General features: G+C 47.8%; 1 protein-coding gene across 1 annotated transcript in view; it reads right to left on the reverse strand.

Moving 5' to 3' along the window:
* Window positions 1-24,511, reverse strand: part of SMOC1 (SPARC related modular calcium binding 1) — a 137,860-nt gene that overhangs the window by 41,244 nt on the left and 72,105 nt on the right. The window contains exons 4-5 of the mRNA XM_081087628.1: window positions 12,532-12,631; window positions 10,401-10,448 (exon numbers count right to left, since the gene is read on the reverse strand). Coding sequence (XP_080943754.1) covers window positions 10,401-10,448; window positions 12,532-12,631 — 148 coding nt within the window. The remainder of the gene's footprint in view (window positions 1-10,400; window positions 10,449-12,531; window positions 12,632-24,511) is intronic.

Below are 24,511 nucleotides of genomic sequence, written 5' to 3' on the forward strand. Positions count from 1 at the left end.
TGGGCTTCTGTTGACCAACTTGTTCAAAGACATGGAGATAAAGTTCAGGCTGGTAGAAGTGTGGTAGGTACTTGCTTTTGAAGAGGCCACATTGATGCCAGACTCAGGGGCCCAGTGTGGAAGTTGAGATTACTTATTTTGAGCATCATAAAGAGACAACGAGGCCTGTTTGCAAAATCCCTTAAAACCTGGCCAGGCCGGAACCGGTTTGGCTCAGTGGATAGAGAGTCGGCCTGCGGACTGAAAGGTCCCGGGTTCGATTCCGGTCAAGGGCATGTACCTGGGTTGCGGGCACATCCCCAGTAGGAGATGTGCAGGAGGCAGCTGATCGATATTTCTAACTCTCTATCTCTCTCCCTTCCTCTCTGTGAAAAATCAATAAAATATATTTAAAAAAAAAAAAAAAACCTGGCTGGAATCACACCAGGCGGACGATGGAATGTTACTCAGCCTCGGCATTTCCTGAGATGCATGTCCCATGACCACCGGGGCTCAGAAATGCACTGGGAGCTGTCCCAACTCAGAACTTTGACAGCAGAAGCTATCTGAGCAGTTTGGGTCCTTTCCAGAGCAAAAGATCAATGTTTTACATTCCATTTACCCACCTGCACACTCTCTCCCTAAAGAAGTGAAAACAAGCTTAAAGCTGTCTTTTTGCAAGCAGTTGCCCACATCCTCAAGTTCCACATTCCCCTGAATAAGAGCAAAAGCATGAGGCTGATGCAAAGGGTAGACCAGAGGTGAAAGAGGAAGAGGAGGGAGAGTGGGAAACAGCGGGGGGGGGGGGGGGGGGGCAGGAGGAGCAGGGGGGTGGAGAGGAGGAGGAGGAAGAGGAGGAGGAGGAGGATGAGGAGGCAGGGGGAAAGTGGAGGAGTCGGTTCAGGGCTGGGTTTACACAGAAGACTGCTATTTTTTTTGAACTATTTATTTTGAAATGAATATAGATTCACAGGAAGTTGCAAAAATAATTCAGAGCAGTCCCATGTATCCTTCACCCAGTTCCCCTCAGTGATGGCATCTTTGTAATTAGATAATTATATAGGTAACATAATTATATAGGTAATCCTATCTAATAAAAGAGAAACATGGTAATTAGCGTACGGCCGCTACCCTTCCCATTGGCTAATCAGGGAGATATGCAAATTAACTCCCAGCCAAGATGGCAGCCGGCAGCCAGGCAGCTGAGGCTAACAGGGAGGCTTGCTTGCTTCAGTGATGGAGGGAGCCAAGCTTCCCCGCCTGCCTTGCCGGCCTCTCAGCTGCACTCTAAGCAACATTGTAACAAATATAGAAGCTAAACAAAACCCTGGGCTTCAGCCAGCAGGACCACAACATTGTTTCAAATACAGAAGGGTAAACAAAGGCCAGAAACCTGCTTTCAGCAGCGGAGGTCTCATAGCTGGAGCCGAGCCTCAGAGCTAAAGCTGGCCCAGAATTAAAAAAAAAGGAAAAAAGGACAGGTTGGGAGCTTCAGTCACCCGCCAGCCTGAAAATGGCCCTCAGCCCCTCACCTAGGCTGGCCAGGCACCCCAGTGGGGACCCCCACCCTGATCCAGGACACCCTTCAGGGCAAACCAGCCAGCCCCCACCCGTGCACCAGGCTTCTATCCTATATAGTAAAAGGGTAATATGCCTCCCAGCAACGGGATCAGCGGAGCCGCAAGGCCTCCCAGCACCAGGATCAGCGTGACAGGGGGCAGCGCCCAAACCCCCTGATCGCCCTGCGGCTCTGTGTGTGACAGGGGGCGTGGCCACAACCTCCCTATCCGCCCTGCTCTGTTCCTGAAAAGGGGGAGCTCCCCAACCCCCTGATGGGCCTTGCTCTGTGTGTGACAGGGTGGAGCTCCTCAACCCACTGATCGGCCCTGCTCTGTGTGTGACAGGGTACGGAGCCCCAACCCCCCTGATGGGCCCTGCTCTGTGCGTGACAGGGGGCAGTGCCCCAACCCTCTGATCGGCCCTGCCTTGAGTGTGACAGGGTCCCATGAACACAATTGCATAGAAGTTACATAAGGCCTGTTTGCGGTGCCCCAAACCCCCAATCGGCCCTACCCTGAGCGTGACTAGGGGTGGCATCACAACCTCCCGATCCACCCTGCTCTGTGCATGACAGGGGGCGGCGCCCCAACTCCCCAATCGGCCCTGCTCTGAGCCTGACCAGGGGCTGCACCTAGGGATTGAGCCTGCCCTCTGCCACCTGGGAGCAGGCCTAAGCCAGCAGGTCGTTATCTCCCGAGGGGTCCAAGACTGCAAGAGGGCACAGGCCAGGCTGAGAGACCTCCTCTCCCCGCTGAGTGCACAAATTTTTGTGCACCAGGCCTCTAGTATCATTATAGTACAATAGCAAAATCAGGACATTGATATTGGTATGATTCACAGACCTTATTCACATTCCACCAGTTTCACATTCATTCATTTTTGTATGTAGGCAGCTCTATGTAACTTCTATGCAATTGTGTTCATGTAACCACCACCACAATGAAGATACAGAACTATCACATCACAAGGATCTCCCTCGTGCTACTTCCATTATAGTCATACTTTATCGTTATAGTCATACTTCCCTTCCGCTACCTCATCCCTCACCCCTGCCAACCGCGAACCCCGTCTCTATCGTTTTGTCATTTCCAGACTGTTACATAAATGGCATCATGCAGTATGCGGCCTTTGGAGATTGGCCCTTTCCATTTTGCATCATGCCCAGAGGTCCATCCGAGTTGTTGCACATACCAACAGTCTGCCCCTTTTCAGTACTGAGTAGTATTCCATGGTATGTCTGCAACCCCGTTTACTCATTGAAGGGCCTGTGAGCTGTGTCCATCTTTGGCCCTTACAGGTAAAGCTGCTGTGATCATCCATGTACAGGCTTTTGTGTGGACATAAGTTTTCATTTCTCTGGCGTGAATGCTCAGGAGTACAATTGCTAGATTATATGGTAAGTGTATGTTTAGATGTTTTATTTTTGAAGAAGCTTCCAAAGTATTTTTCAGAGTGGCTGTATCACTTTACATTCCTTACCAACAATGTGTGAAAGATTGAGTTGGTCTGCATCCTCACCAGCATTTGGCATTGCACTATTCTTTTTTTAATTTTAGCTCTTCTAATAGATGTGCAGTGATATCTTATCATAGTCTTAACTGGCATTTCTTTATGGCTATTGGTGTTGAACATCCTTTGGTTTGGTTTGTTTTAGGGGTTTTTTGGTGGGGGGTTTTTTGCCCTCTGCCTACATGCTTTGGTGAAATGTCTAGTCAAGTATTTTGCCTATTTTTAAATTGAATTGTTTTTCAACTACTGAGTTTTTGAGAGTTCTCTGTATGTTCTAGATATCAGTCCTATGTCAGATATGTGGCTCACAAATATTTTCTCCCAATCTGTAGTTTCTTTGTTCCCTTAACAGGATCTTTGGAAGGGCAAGTTTTTAATTTTGATTAAGTCCCACAATTAATTCCATTTTTAAATGTTTTGGATCATGTATTTGGTGTTCTAAGGAAACAAAGGTCTAAGGTCACCTACCTACAGATTCTGAAGATTCTATCCTATGTTTTTTTTCTAAAACTTTCAATAGCTTTTTACATTTTAAATTTAAGTCCAAGATTCATTTTGAATTAATTCTTGTATAAGGTGTGAGGAGCTTGGCGGTTTTGGTTTTGCCTATGGACGTCCAATTGCTACAGAACCATTTATCAAAAGGAGTGTCCTCCTTCCACTGCATTGTTTTTGCACCTTTGTCACAAAACAGCTTTCCACACTGTGCAGAAGGCCCATTTCTGGGTTCTCTATTCTGTACCATTGATCTATGTGTCTATCCCTGGGCCAATACCACACTGTCTTGATTACTATAGCATTATAATCTTAAAATCAAACAGAATATTATGGTTCCAACTATGTGACATTCGAAAAAGGCAAAATTTTAGAGACAGGAAAAAGGTCAGTGATTGCTGGTGGGAGGAGAGGGTAGGGAGGGGAGAGCAAGGGATGCACAAGTGGAGCACAGAGGATTTTTAGGACAATGAGAATACTTTGTGTGATACTGTAAGGTAGGCACCTGTCATAGTATAATTGTTCATTCCCATAGCACGTACATCAAGAGTGAACCCAATGTAAACTGTGGACGTTGGGTGATAATGATGTGTCAGTGTAGGTTCATGGATTGCAAAAAAGGTAACACCCTGGTGAGATGTTGATAATGGGGAGGCTGTGCATAGTGGAGGCAGGAGGTACAGGGGAAATCTATGTGCCTGCCTCCTAATTTTGCTGTGAACCTAAAACTGCTCTAAAAAAATGTCTTTTTCTAAAAAAGAAAGTGAAATCAATACTAAAAGGGTTATAGCATCTGTTCGGAAGAACAAAGGGAAGCATCAGTTGAAAATTCATAAAGGGTCATGAGGGAGTACAATAGTAAAGAGATCTTTATTTATAAAAACAGATGGAGTAGGATCTCCCATTTTCTTTGTCTTTGGAAACTTTGCTTTAGCTGTTCTAGTTCTGTCGCCCTTCCTTACACATTTTAGAATAAGCAGCCCTTGAGCCTCACAGCTTTCTTCAGCAGGCACAGAATTGGTGCAACAGGGCCCAAGAGTGCTGACCCCTCAGCCTTTGCCACAGGAGCCCCCTGGGGCTCGGGGCTGGAGACAGGGGTGCAGATGTGGTCTGAGGCCTTCCCACCACATGCCGGCATCCCGGCCTCCCTCCAGGTTTCTGTGTCACACCTGGAACCGAACTCACTCAGCCAAGGAACAGTGAGCTGTCTCACCTGGGTGTCAGGGGCCCCACAAAGGCACCAGGTAGAGGGACCAAGAGCCTGCCAGTGGCCATGCTCATCTCAGGCAGACAGCCTCCACCAGAGGCCCTTCCTTAGGGTCTCTGGCCCTAAGAGCTTCCTCCCAGGCCTGTTTGGAGGATCCACCCGTCTTCTGTCCCCTTCAGAGGCGAAAGCTTCCCAGCATCTAGAAGCTGTGCTCCCCTGGGAGGCCTTACCTCCACCTGAAGGTAAGTTCTATAAGAAGAGGCTAAGGACTATTAAAATATGAGCTCTGTGAGGCAAAGCCAGGGCTCTTATCGTTTTACTTGTCGTTGGATCCTCAGTGACTGTAACAAGCCTGGTACTCAGTAAGTTCTCAATAAGTATTTGTTGAATTAAAGAATAAAAAAAGATATATAAAATGTCAATGGTTACTAATAACACCAGGGACTTGTAAGAACCTATGACTAGGACGCTATTCCAGATCCATACACCCCATTTCATCTCCAGCCCTTGGAAATGGAGATATGGCAGGGATTCAAACTCTAAATTTAGTATCTTCCACGTACAAACTTTCTTTTGGAGACCCCAGAATAGGGGCTAAGATGCAGGGCAGGGGGTTCAGTAGATGGGCCAAGCTGGGAGAGTACTAACTGTGGGAGGAAGGAGACGTGGTGCACACATGACACTCATGCACACCCCTTCTGCAACGAATCTCTGCAAAGCTGGTGCACGGATATGCCAGGCCTGGTCAGGGTGGCTCAGAGCACCAGAAAGCAGCAGCAACATGCATGCAGAGAGCAAAGAGCTGCCTCTCCTGGGCTTGGAGTTGCTCAGGCACAGTTCTGGTCAGCAAGCACAACATGGGAATGAGAATGCTTCTCATCCCACAGGGAAATTCAATGTGCACAGAAGCCAACCCGTACAGGTCATCCGCTGCCCGCCTCCATTCAAATCCAGTGCAGGCTGGTAGGTCATCACACTTTTGCCATTGGATGACCATGCTGACACATCAACTACTGATCCAGCTTCTCCCTCAGTGCTTGGGGAAGAGGAATCAGAGAGATAGCTGGGAAGAGAGTACAGCAGGAGTGACGCCCCACATGTAGAATGTCCCAAGACAAGAGCCTGCACATCTCAGCCAGGCTCAGGGCAATGAGGCGAACCTCCTTCAGGTGTGCTAACTCCCCCCTTCCTCTGAGATGCCTGCCATCCGTCACCCCTGCCCTAAGCACATCCCTCAGCCCCGAATCAGGAGGATGCTTCATCCGTCACTTGAGTGACAAGATCTCCCAGCTGGTACCAATCTGTAGACCCAGGCTCCATGAGAAATTCTAAAGATAGAGACAAAAGAGAGGGACCTTTGTCTCTATCTTTACCCGGATAAAAGAGTGTGACCTACTCTTTACCTGGAGCACATACTACACAGCAGCCAGTGAAGATTAAAAACAAAATCTCTGCAAATTAAAGGTGGGTTGGGTTTTGGAAGTTCAGTGCCTCTCGAAGACTGGCTTGACAAATACAGAAGCCCATGGAGAAGTGTACACAGAGGCTGCTCGTGTTTTCATTTTTGTCCTCACTTTCTTTAAACAGCAAACTCCCAGGCCTGGTACAAGGAGAAAAAGGCAAACTGCAGAAAACCCCTGATGACCCTAGACCAGTGGACGGCAAACCGCGGCTCGCAAGCCACATGCGGCTCTTTGCCCCTTCAGTGTGGCTCTTCCACAAAATACTGACTTCTGCGCATGGACCACGAAGTTTCAATCACACTGTACGTGCGTGCCCGCACGTGGTATTTTGTGGAAGAGCCACACTCAAGGGGCCAAAGAGCCGCATGTGGCTTGCGAGCCGTGGTTTGCCGACCACGGCCCTAGACTTTCCCCTTGCCATGTACAGAAGCATCACCCTGGGCTCTCTAGGTCCCAGGTCCAGAAGGAAAAACCTCCTGGAGATCTGCCAGCACTCAGTGTACAAGGGCTCGCCTGTACGTCATGCAGTCACTCCTCGCCACGCCCCTTCCCCACCGCACCCGCTGGAGGCAGGCAGTCCCTCTGCCACCTCACAAGCAATGACTCCGGGACCAGTCCCTGGCTGTATTCAGTCATCCCGAGGGCTCCCCAAATCATCCACATGCATTATCACCAACATCCCAAAAAGAGGCACCATAGGAAACCCCACAAGCCTTGGTCGGCCAGGAAAAGCCATTCAGTAAATTCATGATCTCTAAACACATTTGCTTCCCAGCCATTCTTCAGCTGAAATCGAAAATTCATCTCGACCACAACTTCTGCAGCCTTGGGCTGTTTTAGCAACAGATCATCAGGGGTTAAGGGCTGTTGGGGGCTCTTTCCCCTGTTCTGACATTCCTCTGTAGCCTCAATAAAATACATGTGGATGCACGTGTGTCCCCCACCCTCCAATACACACAGAACCCCCCCCCCCTTCTGTCACTCCTCAAGGGCAAAAACCAAAGGAGAAGAAGGGGAGGGGTGGCCAGGATGGGAGTGCCCCAGATCAATGGATATTTGAAACTCAAACACATGGCCGGGACCTACACTGCACGTGTTAATTACCACACATGTGCCTGTAAAGGAGTCGGTGAAACACAAGGGGCCCAGAGATCAGAGCCAGGCAAGGACATTCCAAGGGATTAAATAAATAGTCTGAAGTTCTGACCCGCTCCCTTCCAGGAGCACGTGCATCTGGGTAAGATAACAGCACCTCCCCCGCTCCCCTTCTCCCCTAGGGCTCCACACCTGTGGACCCAGGAGCCTCAGCAACCCAGGCCTCCCAGTCCAGGCCAACCGGCTGTGACCTGCTACTGCCTGGCCTCTCTCCCTCCTCCTTTGCTCCTGCTATCTCTCTGGGCCTCCTCCCCCAGCCTCCTCTCGCTCTGCCTTTCTCCTCTGCTTTGGAGGACTCATTCCTGGCTGGCAACCAGACTCTCCGTGGCTGCACAATACGTCTTTTCATTCCTTCCAGGCAGAGAGAACCGATCCCTCCAGCCCTGTCAGGGGAGCATGTTCAAGAGGGTGGGGAAAGAATAGGCCGGGTCTGCTCCTCCCCCGCATCCCCCCACCGCTCACACACCCAGCCCTCTAGCCTCACCTCCTTCCCACCCGGACCCCTGCCCTGCACGAGGGCCAGGCCCAGCATCTGCCTGTGGCAGGCCTCAGGGCTGCGAGCTCCGGCTCTCTGGAGATGCCTGCTAGGAGACCCCACGTGTGGGCACGAGCTCAGACAAGGGGCCTTTGTGTCCTCCCACCTGCTGCCCTCGGAGCACATTCCATTCTTAAGTGGCAGCTGAAAGAGGGACCTCAGTGGGCCAACACAGGATATTACGAATGCCCTCTCGCACCCTGTCCCCATTCAAACCTCAGCTTCCTGGGCAGGTGTGGCTTCAGGTGGCCCTTCCTACAGGTGGCCCCAACTGCATTTCACTGCACTGCCCATGGCAGAGAGAGAACAGGATCAGCACCTACACCAATCCTCCCAAGTAGAAGGAAGAGAGCTCACTGACACGTCAATTCTCCAGGATAAATACGCCCTAGCATCCCTCCCTCCCCACCTCCCCACCCCCCACCCACCCTCCAGGCCTTTTCACTAAACAGGGGGCCTCTGCAGAACCATCATGGAGGGAGGAACTCATCTGGTATAGGACAGCAAAGAACTAAAAATTGATGACAGCTTAGCTCTGAGATGAAGCTTCAGACTCTATGCCCCTGTTCCCTGCACCACCCCTGGAGGAATCAGGTTCCCCTGCCCTCTTCCTGACAAATCCGTGAGATCCCACCATGACCGTGTGTCTGATTCTTACGTTATCCATGGGGTGCGAAGTCACGTCAATCTGGAAAGCACTTCTCTGTGCAGTTTAAGAACCCAAACCCCATGGGCCTTTCTTGGTGTGGATGCTTAACTCAGCATCATGAACTCTGTACCCTCTCGTGGGGAAAATCTGGGTGGTCAGTTCTGAGTGGATTGCCTTTTTTTTTCCTACTACCAGGACCTCATGCCCAGAAATAAAGCGCATGTTCTGAAGACTCCTGTTGCAACAAGCAACACTGAAGGCAGCTTTCTTTTCCAGCCCCAATACATGGCAGATACATGCCATTCACAGAATGGATGATTCCAGCTCTTTGCAGAAAGAAACGGCCATGTTTCTCTCCCAAGGGAAGGAACCACCCACACTCACAGCTGTCTCCGCTGTTCCCAGGAAGACCTGGGAAGGCACGTGCTCTCTTTTTTCACCCACTTACTCATTCCTGCTCACAGGAATAGGAGCAGCCCATCTAGTCCATTGGTCCATGTTTTGCAGTGGGTGGTGGTGTTACCATGCCCTACCTCCACATCTTCTTGGAGCACCCACAACTAGGCAGCAGGTTCTCCGGACACTCATCTCCTACGTCCAGGAAGGGTGACCTGGCCTCCTCCTCCCCTCTCTATTCAGTAAGCGCCTGGAGCAGGGTCTAGGCCCTCTAGGGACTCACCTTGGTCTCCCTGTGACAGCGTGTGCCAACTAGCACGTGGGTCTTATGAGCATGAAGTTCCCAAGGCCCAGATTCAGGTGGGAAGCCTCAAACTCAGCCAAGGTCCCTTGTCTGGGTTTTACCTGAAAATGGGGATTCTGGATTTCTCACTCATGCAATGAAATTGAGAGTTATTTTCTATGCAACCACACCTCTCCCTGTGCTTGTATGTCATTCTGGAGGTGAGCAGCGGTGATCTTAGTGTCTGCCACACCGGAAATTATGGTCCGCATACCCCGGGGACCTGCTCCTCATGGCAGCTGGACCCCTAAAGAGCACTCAGACAAATGCCTTAATCGGGGTATATATAATTTGTAGGGCCCAGTACACAGTGAAAACGACAGGCCTTCTGTTCAAAAAGCAGGGGAAAGTGTCATTAAAGAGACTAAAAGTAAAGTTGTATCCTCTCTTCCATAGTCTCTCTCGGCTTGCCATGGTGTTTTAATTTGCTATTTGATGTTGCTGTAGGTAAAGAAAAATTAAATTTTGAGCGTACTATAAAAGCATGCATCACAAAAGCTATGTGCACATGGGACCAAGGATCAACAGCAGACATGTAACTGCATGTACTGCTGCTCACATGTACATGTCATTGTCCCGTCGACTTTCCGCACTTAAAAGCACAAGTTCAAAGACAAAACAGTTGAGAATTTTATGACAACCAATGCACGGGGGGCAAGCGGGTGAAGCCAGCCTAGTCTTAGTGAAGAGAAACTGGAGGAGCTGGAATAGTTCTTGAGAAGCAGTGAGGGAAATAATGCTCAGATGGGTTTCCAAAATAAGAGAGTCGGGGCAGACTTGAGCACGCCTACTAGTACTTTCATTATCCTTCTTGTTTAATGCTGGCGACACTGATTGACTGAACTTCCTAGGAACCAAGATTCTCAGGGTCCCTGCCAGCTCTGTGGCCTGCACTCGCTCACCTCCCCCAGAAATCCTGGGAGCTCGGTCCCCACCACCGATGAGCCTTACTCACCTCCGTGCTTCTGGGAGGAAACACAGAATACGAATGGATATTTTCTGCAGGGCACCTTTAGCTCTCACCCCAGCTCCATCCATCTTGTCCAAGAATTCTTGCTTGGACTGGCTTTAGGAGCAAACATTTAGATAAAGCATAAAACTCTACTCACCTTTCCTTCCTGAGTTACCCTGGCTCAAGGGCTTGTCGGTGACTGAACCTTGGGTGAGAGGGGAAACAGAAACACAGGCATTCAGAATGCATCGCGGTTGGTTCCTTTCACAGTGTTGGCACAGCCTGATGTTATGAGCATATGGTTATGTGTATATATATCGTGTACACATCTAGGGACATTATATACACAGTTAGTACATACATACATGTTGAGTGGGGTTTGTTTAATGTCAATGTCACTGGTATCACAGCACTGTTGAGATGAACCATGATTTCCAGGTTCCCTGGCAATAGTTGTAACCAGACTTCTCCCTTATTGAACATTCCAATGACTGCCCCTCGCCTCCACTCCCCATCTCCCCCACCGGCTCCATGTTCGGAGCCATAGCTATTCAGTAGGACCAACCGAAAAGAAACCCCCTCTTACTGCAAATGCAATGATTGACATCCCTTGCTGGTTAGGGCAGGAAATCGGCGATTTTCCATCTGCATTAAGTAGAAAATTGTTGGCCCAATTGTCCTGAATGGGCCAAAATAGTCTGAGGCATGGAAACAATTTTCTAGATGCAGCAGGCTGCTCCTTAAGGAGAGGGTAGTGTGTGAGTTTGGCCAAACACTTTGCCCTGCAGATGCCAGGATGCCATATGCACCCATCCTTTGGTCCTGACCGTGTGGCACCTGTCTTTTCCACAAAACCCACCACACAGGCAGGGCACAGCCAGCTCATCCACAGAAAGGCATCTGTGGACATCCCAGGCCAAAAGAAAAGAGAGAACCCATATTTCTGCAGTCTATATCATACCCTTTTTCCAGGCACTGATTTTGTGAGGATTCAATTATCTTACCCTGCATGACTTGCTTCTAGTGCATTTGTTTGCTTTCAATGGAACTTTCCAGGTCATCTGCAAGGAGGGCTCATTCCTGCCCCTTCCCACAACAAGCCCAATTAAGGTTTCCAGTTTCCATGTAAACCAAAAATAAACTTCCCTTTTTGGCCTGCAAGTCTTGGTTTCCTAATGTAGACACTTACTGCCCTTCCCACTTACTTCTCCCTTTATATAGCAGGGCCAGAAGAAAAATGAATAAATTTTGTGGAAAAAAAGGAAAATGTTAGGATAGCAGAACTGCTAGCCTTTGGGATCTCCCATAGGCTTTAGAATAATGTTTCCATCCTTTGCTTGCACTTCAAAATTAAGATAAGTAAATACATAAAACCTCATATACATAGCTATTGAGAAATATGAAGCAGCAGATGGTGGGATAGGGTTTTGTATTTTTTAATGAAGGCTGAGCGGCATAGTGAATTAAGGGAGAAACTCTCATCTTAATGGAAGGTGAAAGTGTGGGGCTTGTGTAAATCCACAGTCCACAGTCCCCTGAAGCTAACCTAAGGGCAAAATGTCCCTATGCTTATCAAGTTGGAAATAGAAAGGACTTAATATTTGGCATGGGCTGACCTAGAGGGTCAGCTGTGGTGCCCTAACTGGTCTACTCATCAGAACCACCTGAGAAGCTTCATACACATGTGGACTCCAGGTCTCACTGCAGACCTGCTGGGTGAGAATATACAGGAGGGGCCTCAACACCTGGGTTCTTTTTCGTCCCCCAGGCACCGCCGAGGGCAGCCAGGTGTGAGGGCCACTGTGATGAGAGTTCTCCATCGCTCTACATTACATTGTTCAGGGGTGGCACACCTATGGTGCATAGGCCACCACTCTCCTCTCCTGTGCTCATGGCAACTATCACTAATGGATCATCATGGTCTTTATTGTTGCATTCCCATGGAGCCTTGAAATCCACCTTAATCAAGTGCTCCCAGGGCCACTAGCAGCCAGAGCATTAGAGCTAAAAATGTATATGCCGTGTTCTAGGGGTTACAGCCAATATTTGGGGAAAAGAGCCTTGAACCAGAAACCTACACTGGCAATAATAAATATATGCATACAGGTATATACTGGCTCTGTCACCCGGCTGACTAAGAGCAAGTGCATGTTCGAGTGGAACCCCCCCTCACCTGGGGATGGCTGATAATCACCACCAATCTTTCAAATATTCCCCTACAGAATTCAGGGGACAGCAAGAGGTCTCTCTCCAACCCTTTTCTTTCCTCCCGCCCCTCCCTACGGTACCTGAACATACAGGAGTTTTATTCTGCACAGAAGAACCACTGATGGGCTTCCCATCTGGGGTGACACACCAGCAGTACCCTGTGTAAGTGTGGCACTGCACCTGTACGAAAAAGTCAAAGGGCAAGAACTGTAAGTCTTGGGGCACAATATCAACAGCCATCTCTCACCCCTTCGAAAGCATCCCCAATATGGTGGGTGAACTCCTCCACCTCTCACCCCAGCAGCTGTCCCCAGAGTGGGCTCATCAGCCAACAACATTATGTTTTCTGCATGACTCCCATGTACAGCCATGGAATCTTATCTACTTCTTTCTTATGACTTCTAACACTATCTTAGATCCAATATGTGTTTCCTGTGATGGTTCTCACCAATACCCACATATTTTTCTCCCAAGCACTGGCATACACTCCCACCCAATTGTAAAAACGTCTGATTGGTAAACTAATTTGGCAAATACAGGTTAAATGTCCCCATTGTAGCTTGATGTGACCCTTGTTTAACAAGCAGAGGCGGTGCTAAGCTTTTCTTGTCTTTCCAGCTTTTCCCAGCATCCCTTCTTATAGTCAGCTGCCTGCTGGTCAGGTGGCTCTCCCGAGACAAGGGCACACATGACGGGGTTAAGGCAAGAACAGGTCACTTGTGCCTGCAGGTTCTAGCTGTCCCTCTGCACCAGGGCTCAAGCCTCCACCTTGCCTGGAAATAGTAAATGAAAATGAGGCTTTGCTTCATTCGGGGTAACTCTTCTTTCTCTACCGATAGCTGCCACTCTATCCACCTCATCTTACCTGCCATTCTCTTCCCGTCTGCTTTCTACACAACTTCCTAAACACAGATCAGGGCGCCACTCCCCTCCTTAAAACCCCCAGATGACTTGCTGGACTCAGGATGGAGATTAAGCTCGTGACCGTGCAGGACCTCAAAGCAAATTTGGGTGGCACTTGAGGTCCTCCATGATCTGCCTCCTTCCTATTCCCACAGCCTCATTTTACACCCATGTCTCCACACACACTCCATTCCAGCCACAACAAACCCATTAAGCTTGCAAGCACGTCCAAGTTTCTCATAATTTTGAACTTTGCTCCAATAATTCAATCTTTCCAGAATACCATTCCATAACCCATGCCCGGCCCACTTCTAACCCCTTCAGATTCCCACCTCCTTCGTGACACACCTTCGCTGCAAAGTGGTCCCAGCCCCTTCCCCACCTCTCCTCCCTCCTTTCTCTGATCCTCCACACACCTTGGTCTCCCAAATTCTGAGCCCTTATCACAATGAACTCTAACTGTTGCTCTATCTAGTCTATTTCCTCCCTTTACTGTGACCTCCCAAAGGCAAGGGACTACAAAAGGTTATTTCTATATTCTAAGCATCTAGCATAATGCCTGGCACTTACTGTAGGCATTTGACGAGTTGAACAAGTGCATGAATTACCGTATTTACTCAGTCTTGGTCTCTGTCGATTCTAAAAATGCAACATCAATTTAAACAGCCCCACCACATCAAACGTAGACCTCATTCACAAGATGTGCCGATTTGCACAGATATTAAAGCATGAAGAAGTGTGCCTCCTGGGATCAAGGACATGCTGAAGCTGAGGGTAGACAGTAATAGCATACAACCTGAGTGCTGAGGCCCATGAGGGGCACAGAGGTAAAGGAGATCTGACGGCCGGCATCAGTGAGGCAGGAAAGCCACAGAAAAGCCTGTTTTTGTGTGGATCCCAAACACTGTAGTATTCCCCAAGGCTAGTCGTTTCCCTATGGACCTACCCCCAGAAATCAGGACAAGAACAAGATGGAGGGCATCTTGTTCCTACCAGTATGATTCTGTGTTTAAATGAGGCATTCACCTCTCCTGTCCATGCAAGGAAACAATCCGAGCCAAGGCCTTCACCCAGGGCCACGCTCCACTCCCACCTCATCTCCTGGAGCCAATCCCATGCCCATGGCTGCTGCCCAGATGCTCTCTCGGGATCAACATCTTGGGTTGGGCCAGTGCTACCTTCTGAGGAGGCGTAATGGTGGAATGGAAAGAAACCCAGACAGACCCAAGTTTGAAGCCTGGTCCAGCCAAGTTACAAACTTAGCTCTTTAGTCCCATCTATAAAATGGGGGTGACAACGCCAAACCTGGAAGGCTCTGGAGAGCAGAGCAAACAGTGTGAGCCCAGTGCCTGGCGTGGGTGATGGCCGAGGCAGGGTGGCTGTGGCAATGATTGCTCTCAGCTGCGTCAGGAACACCTGGCAAGCCGGCCTCCTCCTACGCCAGAGCTCGCGAAGCTTGGGTGGGAAACGTGGTGGAAACTTGGATTTTACCGCTTCGGACTCTGTCAGCCCTGCAGGGGTTAGTTCCTAGAGACGATTCCTCGCCACTAACCATTTTAATAGGGCCTGGCTGGCAGCGTTCTCCTCCTTGGCCAATAATCACCTCAAGGGAAACCTGTCTCTGGGGCTGGGCAGCCACACTGACTCACTCCCGGGCCCCTTGGCTCCCATGGTCAAGGCTGCCTCCCTCTCCTTGAGGACAGTACTGCCCAAGTCCAACACCCCAGGCTGTGCCTTTGGCCCAGTGCTTCCTGCTACACTGAGCGCTGTGGTCCAGCTGCAGAGAACCGCTGGGTGGAAGCCCTCTCCTCCAGGAGCCCACCCAAGGCTAGTGGGCTCAGAACTAAATGGGTAAGAGCTTAAGCCCAAAGTTTTGTTACAAGGGATATAATCTGACCTCTGTGCTCAGCGGGTCCCAAGGGCTACATGCCCTCTGACTATGCCCATTGTCTCTCCAAGGGCACATGGACACCGCCTCCCAGCCCCCAGCCAGGCCCATAGGCCTAAACACAGCCCCTTTCTCCCCGAGGCCCTCAGCATTTTCCTTGGCTCCAAGGAATAGATTTCAAATCACGAAATCCTCAGGCTGGGAGCTACTTACAAGTCCTAGAAAACTGGAGCCAAGCGAGGAATTGTTGCCTCAGAGGCCTGGAGCACACAGAAATGGGCTCACCTGCCCCAGGTATGCTGCAGGGCAGGGGCAGTGGACAAGGTCACTTCCCTGTGCTGAAAGAGCCCCAAGTGAATTAACCCATGATTCTCAATCAAGAGGGTGTTTGTAAGATGTTGGGGAGTTTGCAAGATGTCATCTTGAAGAAAAGATTTACATGAAGACAGGAAGCAATGGTCATAAAGTCAGACTGCAGCCCACCTTCCTTAACACACCAGCTCTCACTTAACCACTGAACCTTCCAACCCTCTGCGGCCTCGAAAAGGTTCTTAGTCAAAGCCAGCCTCAGAATGTCTGAGGCTATTTTATTTTTTTAAAATATATTTTATTGATTTTTACAGAGAGGAAGAGAGAAGGATAGAGAATCAGAAACATCAATCAGAGAGAAACAGTGATCAGCTGCCTCCTGCACACCCCCAACTGAGGATGTGCCCACAACCCAGGTACATGCCCTTGACCGGAATCGAACCTGGGACCCTTCAGTCCGCAGGCTGACGCTCTATCCACTGAGCCAAACCGGTTAGGGCCCGAGGCTATTTTAAAAGGGGAGCTAATAATGCCTACCTGGTGCCACTGCTGATAGAATTAAATTAGATAATGAAAATAAAGCACTTAGAGCACATGGTTAAGTACCCAATCAAGCTACACTATTTATTATCACTGTGTTCTTTTTCAGCAAACTTTTTTTTTTTTTTTTTTTTTTTTTTTTTTAGAGGGAGAGAGAGAGAGAAACATCAATAATGAGAATCACTGATTGGCTGCCTCCTACACACCCTCTACTGGGGACTGAGCCCACAACCCAGGCATGTGCCCTGATGGGGAATCAAACTGCAACCTCCTAGTTCATAGGTTGACGCTCAACCACTGAGCCATGCCCGCCGGGCATCAGCAAACTATCTCTGCACTCCAAAAGGGCACAATCGGATTCTCGGGTGGGAACCACCAAAAAACACCCTATTCTGACCAGGCACATGGAGGAGGCAGTCTGGAATCAGCAAAAAGTTTGAAGACGTTTCGATGGAGTAAGGGGAAGTTTGTTTTCCTATAGCAACAGTTTTATTACACTCAGAGGAGAGAAGTAAGGCTTCTTGCAGAAAAATTCAGGATATCAAGTCTATAGAATTGATGGTTTACACATACATCAAGATCTAGTTTAGCCTCTTTCTTTGCAAACTTATTTATTCTTTTGAATTAATAAATGATTTATTCTTCATTCTACCTCCCCTGCCCCCCAGCCTCAAATTAATAAGCTCACAGATCTATCTGTGGCAGAAGCATGGCCCAAGAGGAATCGACAAGGTAATTAATTGGCCATTTCTAGTCTCCACTGTGCAGTTCGCAACACTCAGGATTGTTCTGGCCCCAAAGGGACAGGTACAAACCATGGACTTTGCTCCCACCCATTCTGGAGCATCCCGGGAAGGCTAAAATGTCAACTGATGGGTCCTTTTGTAAGAGACTAGAGTGTTTGTACATCAGCCTATGTGAGGTTACTCTCTGCTTAACTATACTGTTGAATGTAACTGGCATTCCTAAAAGTACTTTAAAAGTGTGTTCTGCCCAGCTGGTGTGGTTTAATGAACCAAAAGGTCACAGATTTGATTCCTGGTCAGGGCACATGCCCAGGTTGTGGGCTTAATCCCCAGTATGGGGTGTGCAGGGGGCAGCTGATCCATGATTCTCTCTCATCATGGATGTTTCTAACTCCCTCTCCCTTCCTCTCTCTCTAAATTCAATAAAAATATTAAAACACACACACACACACACACACAACAAAAAACAGTGTGTTCTTAGATATGTAAATTTCATCTCTGACTCATATACTTGAAGATTTTTGGTTTGGCCCTGACCGGTGCTCAGTTGGTTAGAGTGTCGTTCCAATACAGCAAGGCTGCAGGTTCGATTAACCAATAAATGCATAAGTAAGTGAAAAGGCATCTCTCTCTTTCTCTCTCTCTAATAAAAAAAAGAAAGATTTTGGCTTGAAGTCCTTTATATAAATAGCTCAGTGGTATATTGCAAGTCAACCTCTATTTAAATTATGACGAAATTTGAAATTATTTTAGGCCTGTTAATCTTCAACATTAGCCCAACTCCTGGACAGTGGCAGAATGTGAGAGGCTAGCATTCCCAACAAATGCAGTTGAGTGAGTGATGAGTAGAGAAGAGCAGGCAAACACCTGCTCACAGGATCGAGCAGGTAGGGGGTGGATGGAGGAAAGCGCCGAGAAGGACAGAGGAGACAGCGATAACCACAGGTGCCACGCCCCACATGGAGATGACCACCTTCTACTTTACAGCGGTTTTCCATCACCACCCGCCATCTATGCATTCTCTCATTCGGGCCTCAGTCACCCTGGGTGTACATCTTTCATAGGAGGGCACAGCGAGTGGAGGATGCGTGTTCAAATGTCACAGCTAGTTCAGAGCAGCATAGGAATTTGAATCCCGATCTCCAACCTCTTGTAAAAAATGAGAATGGACAGAGCTGGAGAAAACCTTAGCATTCACCTGTCTAACCCAAACATTTTACAAACAAGGAAACCAGAGACAGAGAGGTAGCCTGAGGGCCAGCACCCCGTTGTGGCAGGTGTGCTGGTGTCAGAGGGAACTGTGTCTCAATTCCGCAGCAAAGGGCACCCTTTCGGAGGGAGGCGGAAGATATGGGATAACTGGTCAGGAGGCAGCTGAAAGAGAGTCTTTTGCTCCAGACTGGGTGAGGATAATATCCTGGAGTGATTTGGGGAACTGCGTGGGGGCCTCCGCTGTGCGCAATGGCCGGCCTGCTTTCCTTGGTTATTCCTGGGGTGGTTCTCTGACAGGGGTCGGACCTCACATCCCACAGTTCATCTCCATCGCTGGACGTCTGCTTCCCCTCGTGTGAAGGGTCCCCTGCTTCCTTAGACCAGTCTCTCCTGCATGTGCACACTTTTCTCCTCTGCTCCCGACACCTTCGCTTGGCCACTTGGGTAAGTGATGAATGCAGCCGGTGTCCTGTGGGGTGTGGCTAGGAATTGTTGAGGATGTGGAGCTTCTCTAGCCAAATAACTTTGGAAATATTGGGTCAACTGAAATGAAAAGAGGTCTCGACTGCAGAACGTCTCAGAGCCTTATATCGATCCAAGACTTAGCTCTCAGAGGACGAGATGGTTTGCAGCAGTGCCTAACCTTACTTCACTGTGGGCCCCCCTTAATTTTGTGGGGGGGGGCACTTTTCATGGTACTAGTGTTCTCTGAAATTTGCTTTATAAATTTATTTTCAAAAAGGCAATATAATGAAGTGCAGGGCGTTGCTGTATTTCTTTGCTTCTCCCAGCCCTACTTTTTTACAGTCCGGGGAGCAGGCTCTCTTGAAATAATTTCCCTCCAGCAAGCCCCCACCCCCGTTTTCGTAAGGCTTTCCCAAGCTCTATATCTGTGAGGAAATCCATCTTGAACTGCCCCAGACCTTCACTGACTACTGGGGTCCCCTCCGAGGCACAGTGCCTCCTCGCCTGGTGGTTTTGTTCCCCCGCTCTGTTTCTTTGTGCCTCTTTTGTAAAACAGAAAATGTGAACCATATGCAGAGAGACAGGCTCAGTTCAACATCCTTGGTAGCAACTACCGAACTTGGGATGAAATGTCCACTATCATGTACCTGAACATTTCCCAGAGGGACGAGTTAAACTGAAAGCAGAAGGCAAGCAGATATTTGTCTCTTTAGGTGGTGAGAGTATGAGGCTGCCTTTTTATTTTTAATCTGCCAGTTGCTCCAAATCAATTAGCAGATTCTGCGGATTACGCGAATGCACAGTGAAAGTTAAGGATCTTGCTGGGTTGGTCCCACTGAGCACTTTGCTTCTGGGCAGCCCCGTTTTCGTTTTGTCAGCATTCCCTACAGAACCTCTGAGAAACTGTGTTCCAGGGGTGTCTTGGCCCTGGCCAGTCTCCAGGCCAGCTGAGGTTGCTACTTGTACCCCCAGAACACCTTTCTCCATCAGTAGCTGCAGGAGAGCATTGCTTATTACCTGGAGAACTTATGAAAACAGATGGCTGGGCCCTGCCCACAGAGTGTCTGGGTTCAATAGGTCTGGGGTCGGCTGGGGAATCTACATTCTAACAAGTTCCCAGGTAATGCCATGGCTGCTGGCCTGGAGACCACCCTTCAAGATTCGCTGTTTTACCCTGACTGGTTTGGCTCAGTGGATAGAGCGTCGGCCTGTGGACTGAAGGGTCCTGGGTTCAATTCCAGTCAAGGGCATGTACCTTGGTTGCAGGCACATCCCCAGTGGGGGGTTTGCAGGAGGCCGCTGGTCGATGTTTCTCTCTCATCGATGTTCCTAACTCTCTATCCCTCTCCCTTCCTCTCTGTAAAAAATCAATAAAATATATTTTAAAAAAAAAAGAATCGCTGTTTTAAAGGAAACTTCTCATGCCACCCTTTCTGGCAATGATCATGAAATACTCAAGAAACAAGCACAAAATTTTCTAGGTGGGAATGTGCGAACAAGGGCCTTGTGACCATCCTTCTTTCCGAAGTTCTTCTATTCCGGGTGTTTTGATGGTATATGGTCTTTTCATTCACGGATCTGGTGATTGCAGCATTGCGTTTTCTGGATGATTTCACATGTGGAGGAGAGTCTGGAGCGGTGAGAAGGGGTGGGGCAGAGGAAGGGATGGGGGACCCTTTTGGTCTGCCGAGCACGAGCATACTTTTTTCCTCAGTTTGAAAAAGGTGGTCCAGCAATGACCTCCTCATCTTCAGTCAGGTTTGGCTCAGAAGCAACAAGATGCAGAAAGAAAACATAGCTTTGGAGCCCAAAGAACCGATCTCGCCTACAAGCTGTGTGACTTTGATACAGTCATATAACCTCTCTGAGCCTATCTATGAAATAAGGCTAATGGCACCCACCTTGAAGGTCATTGAGAAGACAAAATGAGACAAGATATACAGGGTGGGGCAAAAGTAGGTTTAGAGTTGTTCGTATGGAATATGATAATTAATAAATAACACAAGAATAAGCCATTGTGCTGCTCACAACTGTAAACCTGCTTTTGCCCACACTGCATAAAGCATCTGAAGTAGTGTCAGGTCTAGAGTCTGCTCTCAGCATACCCTGATTCCACCCTTTCCCCTTCCTTTGTGCAGGGAGAGCTGGAGGCCGAAGCTTCAAAGCACAGCTGTTCTGTGGGCTGTAGACACTGTCCCCTGCTCTATGCCAGGTCTAGAGAGGGCAGTGTGCGAAGGAATGAGGGGTTTTCCTTTTACAGTATTTACCTCATCCTCCAGAATTTAATGGAGGAGATGCAGGAAGGAAGATAACCCTTCAATTTCAAATCCTCCTAAATAAGGGATTCTTTGTCGATTGTGTTTTTTATGAGATGATGGTGTAATGTGGCTGCCAACACCATATTCGTTAGAAGTGGTGTGTTTTAGAATGAGGCAGTCTATTCTCCCCCAGGCTGATTATGACCACATCCAAAATCTTGTGTCCAGTTCGGGGAAGGACACTCTATATTGAATTCAGAAAAAAAGAGACCAGAAGGAAAGAGAGACCTAAATAAGTCCCTATGACATGGGAATGAGTGATAGAACTAAGGATTTATGCCAGGACAAAAAGAAATATTTGTTGGCTAAAAGATAGAATTTCAGAGGACATAATGGTGTCTGTTTTCAAATCTTTCTGTGGAAAGTAGGAGTACCGTGGATTCTATAAGTCCCACAGCTAGAACTGAGGTCATTTGTTGGAAATTATAGGAAGACAGCTCTCAAGTCATTGTAGAGAAGGACTTTCCAACTAAATTGTCCCAAAATACATTATGTATGTTGTCATTGGTGGTGATGAACTTCCTGTCTCTGGTGGCAATCAAGTAAAAGTTAGATGACTGCTTCTTGAGAAATTGTCAGTGGAACCTGAGCCCTGGATTGGGGCAGGACAGGGAGAGGAAAGAGAAGATGAACCAGGAACCTCTGAAGTCCCCTTTAACCCAAAAGTTATACGATTCTACGACCCTCTCTAAATTGAACTTTTGCTGCCTAGGAGTAAGGTACAAATTTACAAATTAGTACTCGATTTGTCCATGTTAATACCACGTTTTCAAGTATATGATGAAGACCTTTTCCCCAAAAAAAGTATGAATGAACACTGTCCCCCCCAACACACATCTAAAATATATTTAGAACCTCGGTGTTAGGGCTTCAGGGACTCAAAAAGTTTTATTTTCTTGACTCCTGACCTTCGTTTGGTGTTTAGAATAGCCAATTTTGTAAACAGCAAATGTGGTATCTGGTTCATTCACTTTTATTTCCATTTGGTGGCACCGGGGGGAAGGGCAAATATGTTTTTATGTTTTAAAATGCCCATTAAGAGTCCCTCCTGTGTAGGAGCTTTGCTTAGATCTGAACTGTGAGGGTCTGGCCAGTCCTGGGCCTGCGGGAGTGGGAGCTCTTCCTCTTCCCATGTCTGATTTCACTTTTAATTTAACTTTTCTGCCTTCATAACTCCCTCCTGTGTTCCCATTACCTTTCTCTACTTTGACCTGGCAAAAAAATCTGACCCCTTTAATTTTGCAAAATAGTTTAGTTGACTGACCTGCAGGGTCACCTCCTGGTGTGTTACATGCACACAGAGTGTTGTGGCAATGAATGGCCCTAAGTATTAATGGTTCTGCCTGGAAGGTCCCTGAGTAAGTGCTTGCTGTGGGCCTACTGTGTACCTACCCACCTAGTTGAACATTAGCTATTGTCTCATAAAATCCTAAAAAGTGAGCGAGTTACTTCCCAGGAGTCTCTAATTTAAGCTCCTTCCCAATGCACTGGCACTCCCTCCCCACCCCCACGGCACCCCTGCTCAACAGCCTTCAGTCCCTGCTCACCCATTTCCCAGTTAAGTTCTCTGGTTCAGGCCTTCCATCTGTGAATTGCTCTGCTTGTAAAAAGTTCTTCCCTATTTTGAGTCAGAATCTGAGTCATTATACATATAGTAGAGGCCCGATGCATGAAATTCGTGCAAGGGGCTCAGCCCTCGCAGCCCCAGCTTCGTCCGGAAGGTCATCTGGACGGTCATTCTGCTGTTCAGTCTAATTATCATATTAACTCTTTATTATATAGGATTTTACTCAGTAATCCTGAGTCGGCTCTGTGAGACTATTCAGTAAAAAGCTATTGTCATCCACAGACAAATGTCTGAAGAAGATGCTCATTTATCCCTTTGGTCTCCAAACAAACCATCTCTGGCTCTTTTGAATATTCCTCATGGAACATAATTTCCAAACCTACTCACCTGAGTCACCCTTAGCTATGCTATAGCCAATGTCACTTTAAAAGATGCAATGTCCACCCGGCTGGTGTGGCTCAGTGGTTGAGCATCGACCCATGAACCAGGCGGTCACTCTTTGACTCCAGGTCAGGGCACAAGCCTGGGTTGCAGGCTAGACCCCCAGTAGGGGGTGTGCAGGAGGCAGCTGATTGATGATTCTCTCATCATTGATGTTTCTATCTCTCTCTCTCCCTTCCAGTCTTTGAAATCAATAAAAAAAAAATGTTTTTTTAAAGATGCAATGTCGTTTAGAGAAGTATAGAGAGTAGTGATTAGGACTAAGAACTCTGCAGCAGGCCCTTTGGTTTGAATCCTGACTTTACTACTTGCAAGCTTTTCCTTCCCTTGGAAATACCAAACCAAGGACATGGATACTGTCACAATGCCTAAAACCACAGCACTGGCTTCAGGCTCCTGGCCCCATCTCCTCACTCTCCTGGTGATGGCAGCTGGCATTCGCCCCACACATGGGTGCAGAACAACACTCACCCCACTGTTCATTTAAAAAGGAAATGGCCCTAGCTGGTTTGGCTCAGTGGATAGAGCATCAGCCTGTGGACTCAACAGTCCCAGGTTCGATTCTGGTCAAGGGCACATGTCCAGGTTGCAGGCTTGATCCCCAGTAGGGGGTGTGTAGGAGCAACCGATCAATAATTCTCTCTAATTATTTATGTTCCTATCTCTCTCTCCCTCTCTGAAATCAATTAAAAATATTTTAAGTGTTTAAAAAGAAAATGGAAGATTCAGAAGTTACTACAAAGCTGTAGTAATAAAGAGAGGGTGGCACTGACATAAGGCGAGACATGTCGATGCATGGAATAGAATTGAAGTTCAGAAAGAAACCCTCACATATAGAGTGAATGGATTTCCAACAAGGAAGCTGTGACAATTTAAGGGGGGAAGGAGCAGTCGTTTCAACAAGTAGTACTGGGATTGCTGGATATATACATGCGAAGCCTCACACCGTGTACAAAAGTGAACTCAAAATGGATGATCAACCTAAATATAAAAGTGAAAACCATAAAACTCTTAAAAGATAACACGGGAGTAAATCTCTACCCCCTTGGATTAGGGAATGTTTTTTTAGATATGACACCAAGAGCACAAACAATGTTTTTTAAAAGTAAATAAATTGGACTTCATTAAAATTAAAACTTTTATGCATTAAAAGACGTTATCAAGAAAATGAAAAATTAACTGAATAATGGGGGAAATATTTGTAAACCATGTGTCTGATAAGATTCTTGCATCTAGAATATAAAAAGAACTCTTACAACTCAATAAAGATAAATAACTGAATTTTTTAAATGAGCAAAAGATCTAAATAGAAACTTCTCCAAAGAATATATACAAATGACCAAAAAGCACATGAAAAGATGCTCGATATCAATAGTCATTAGGGATGATGAACAGGGACAGATCCAAAGACTGAGAAACAGCGATCAGGCTATCAATCCCCAGAAGGAAAGTAGGGGAGGGCGGGGGTAACGGGAAGAGATCAACCGAAGGACTTGTATACATGTATATAAGCCAAACCAATGGACATGGACAACAGGGGGATGGGCGCATGAGTGTGCGGGGCGGGGGGGGGGGGGCGGCGGGGGGGGGAGGCTGGGGGTTAATGGGGGGGATGAGGACACATTTGTAATACCTTAGCTAATAATAATAATAATAAAAATAGTCATTAGG

Source organism: Myotis nattereri, assembly GCF_964212035.1.
Source record: "Myotis nattereri genome assembly, chromosome: 1".
NCBI lineage: Eukaryota > Metazoa > Chordata > Mammalia > Chiroptera > Vespertilionidae > Myotis > Myotis nattereri.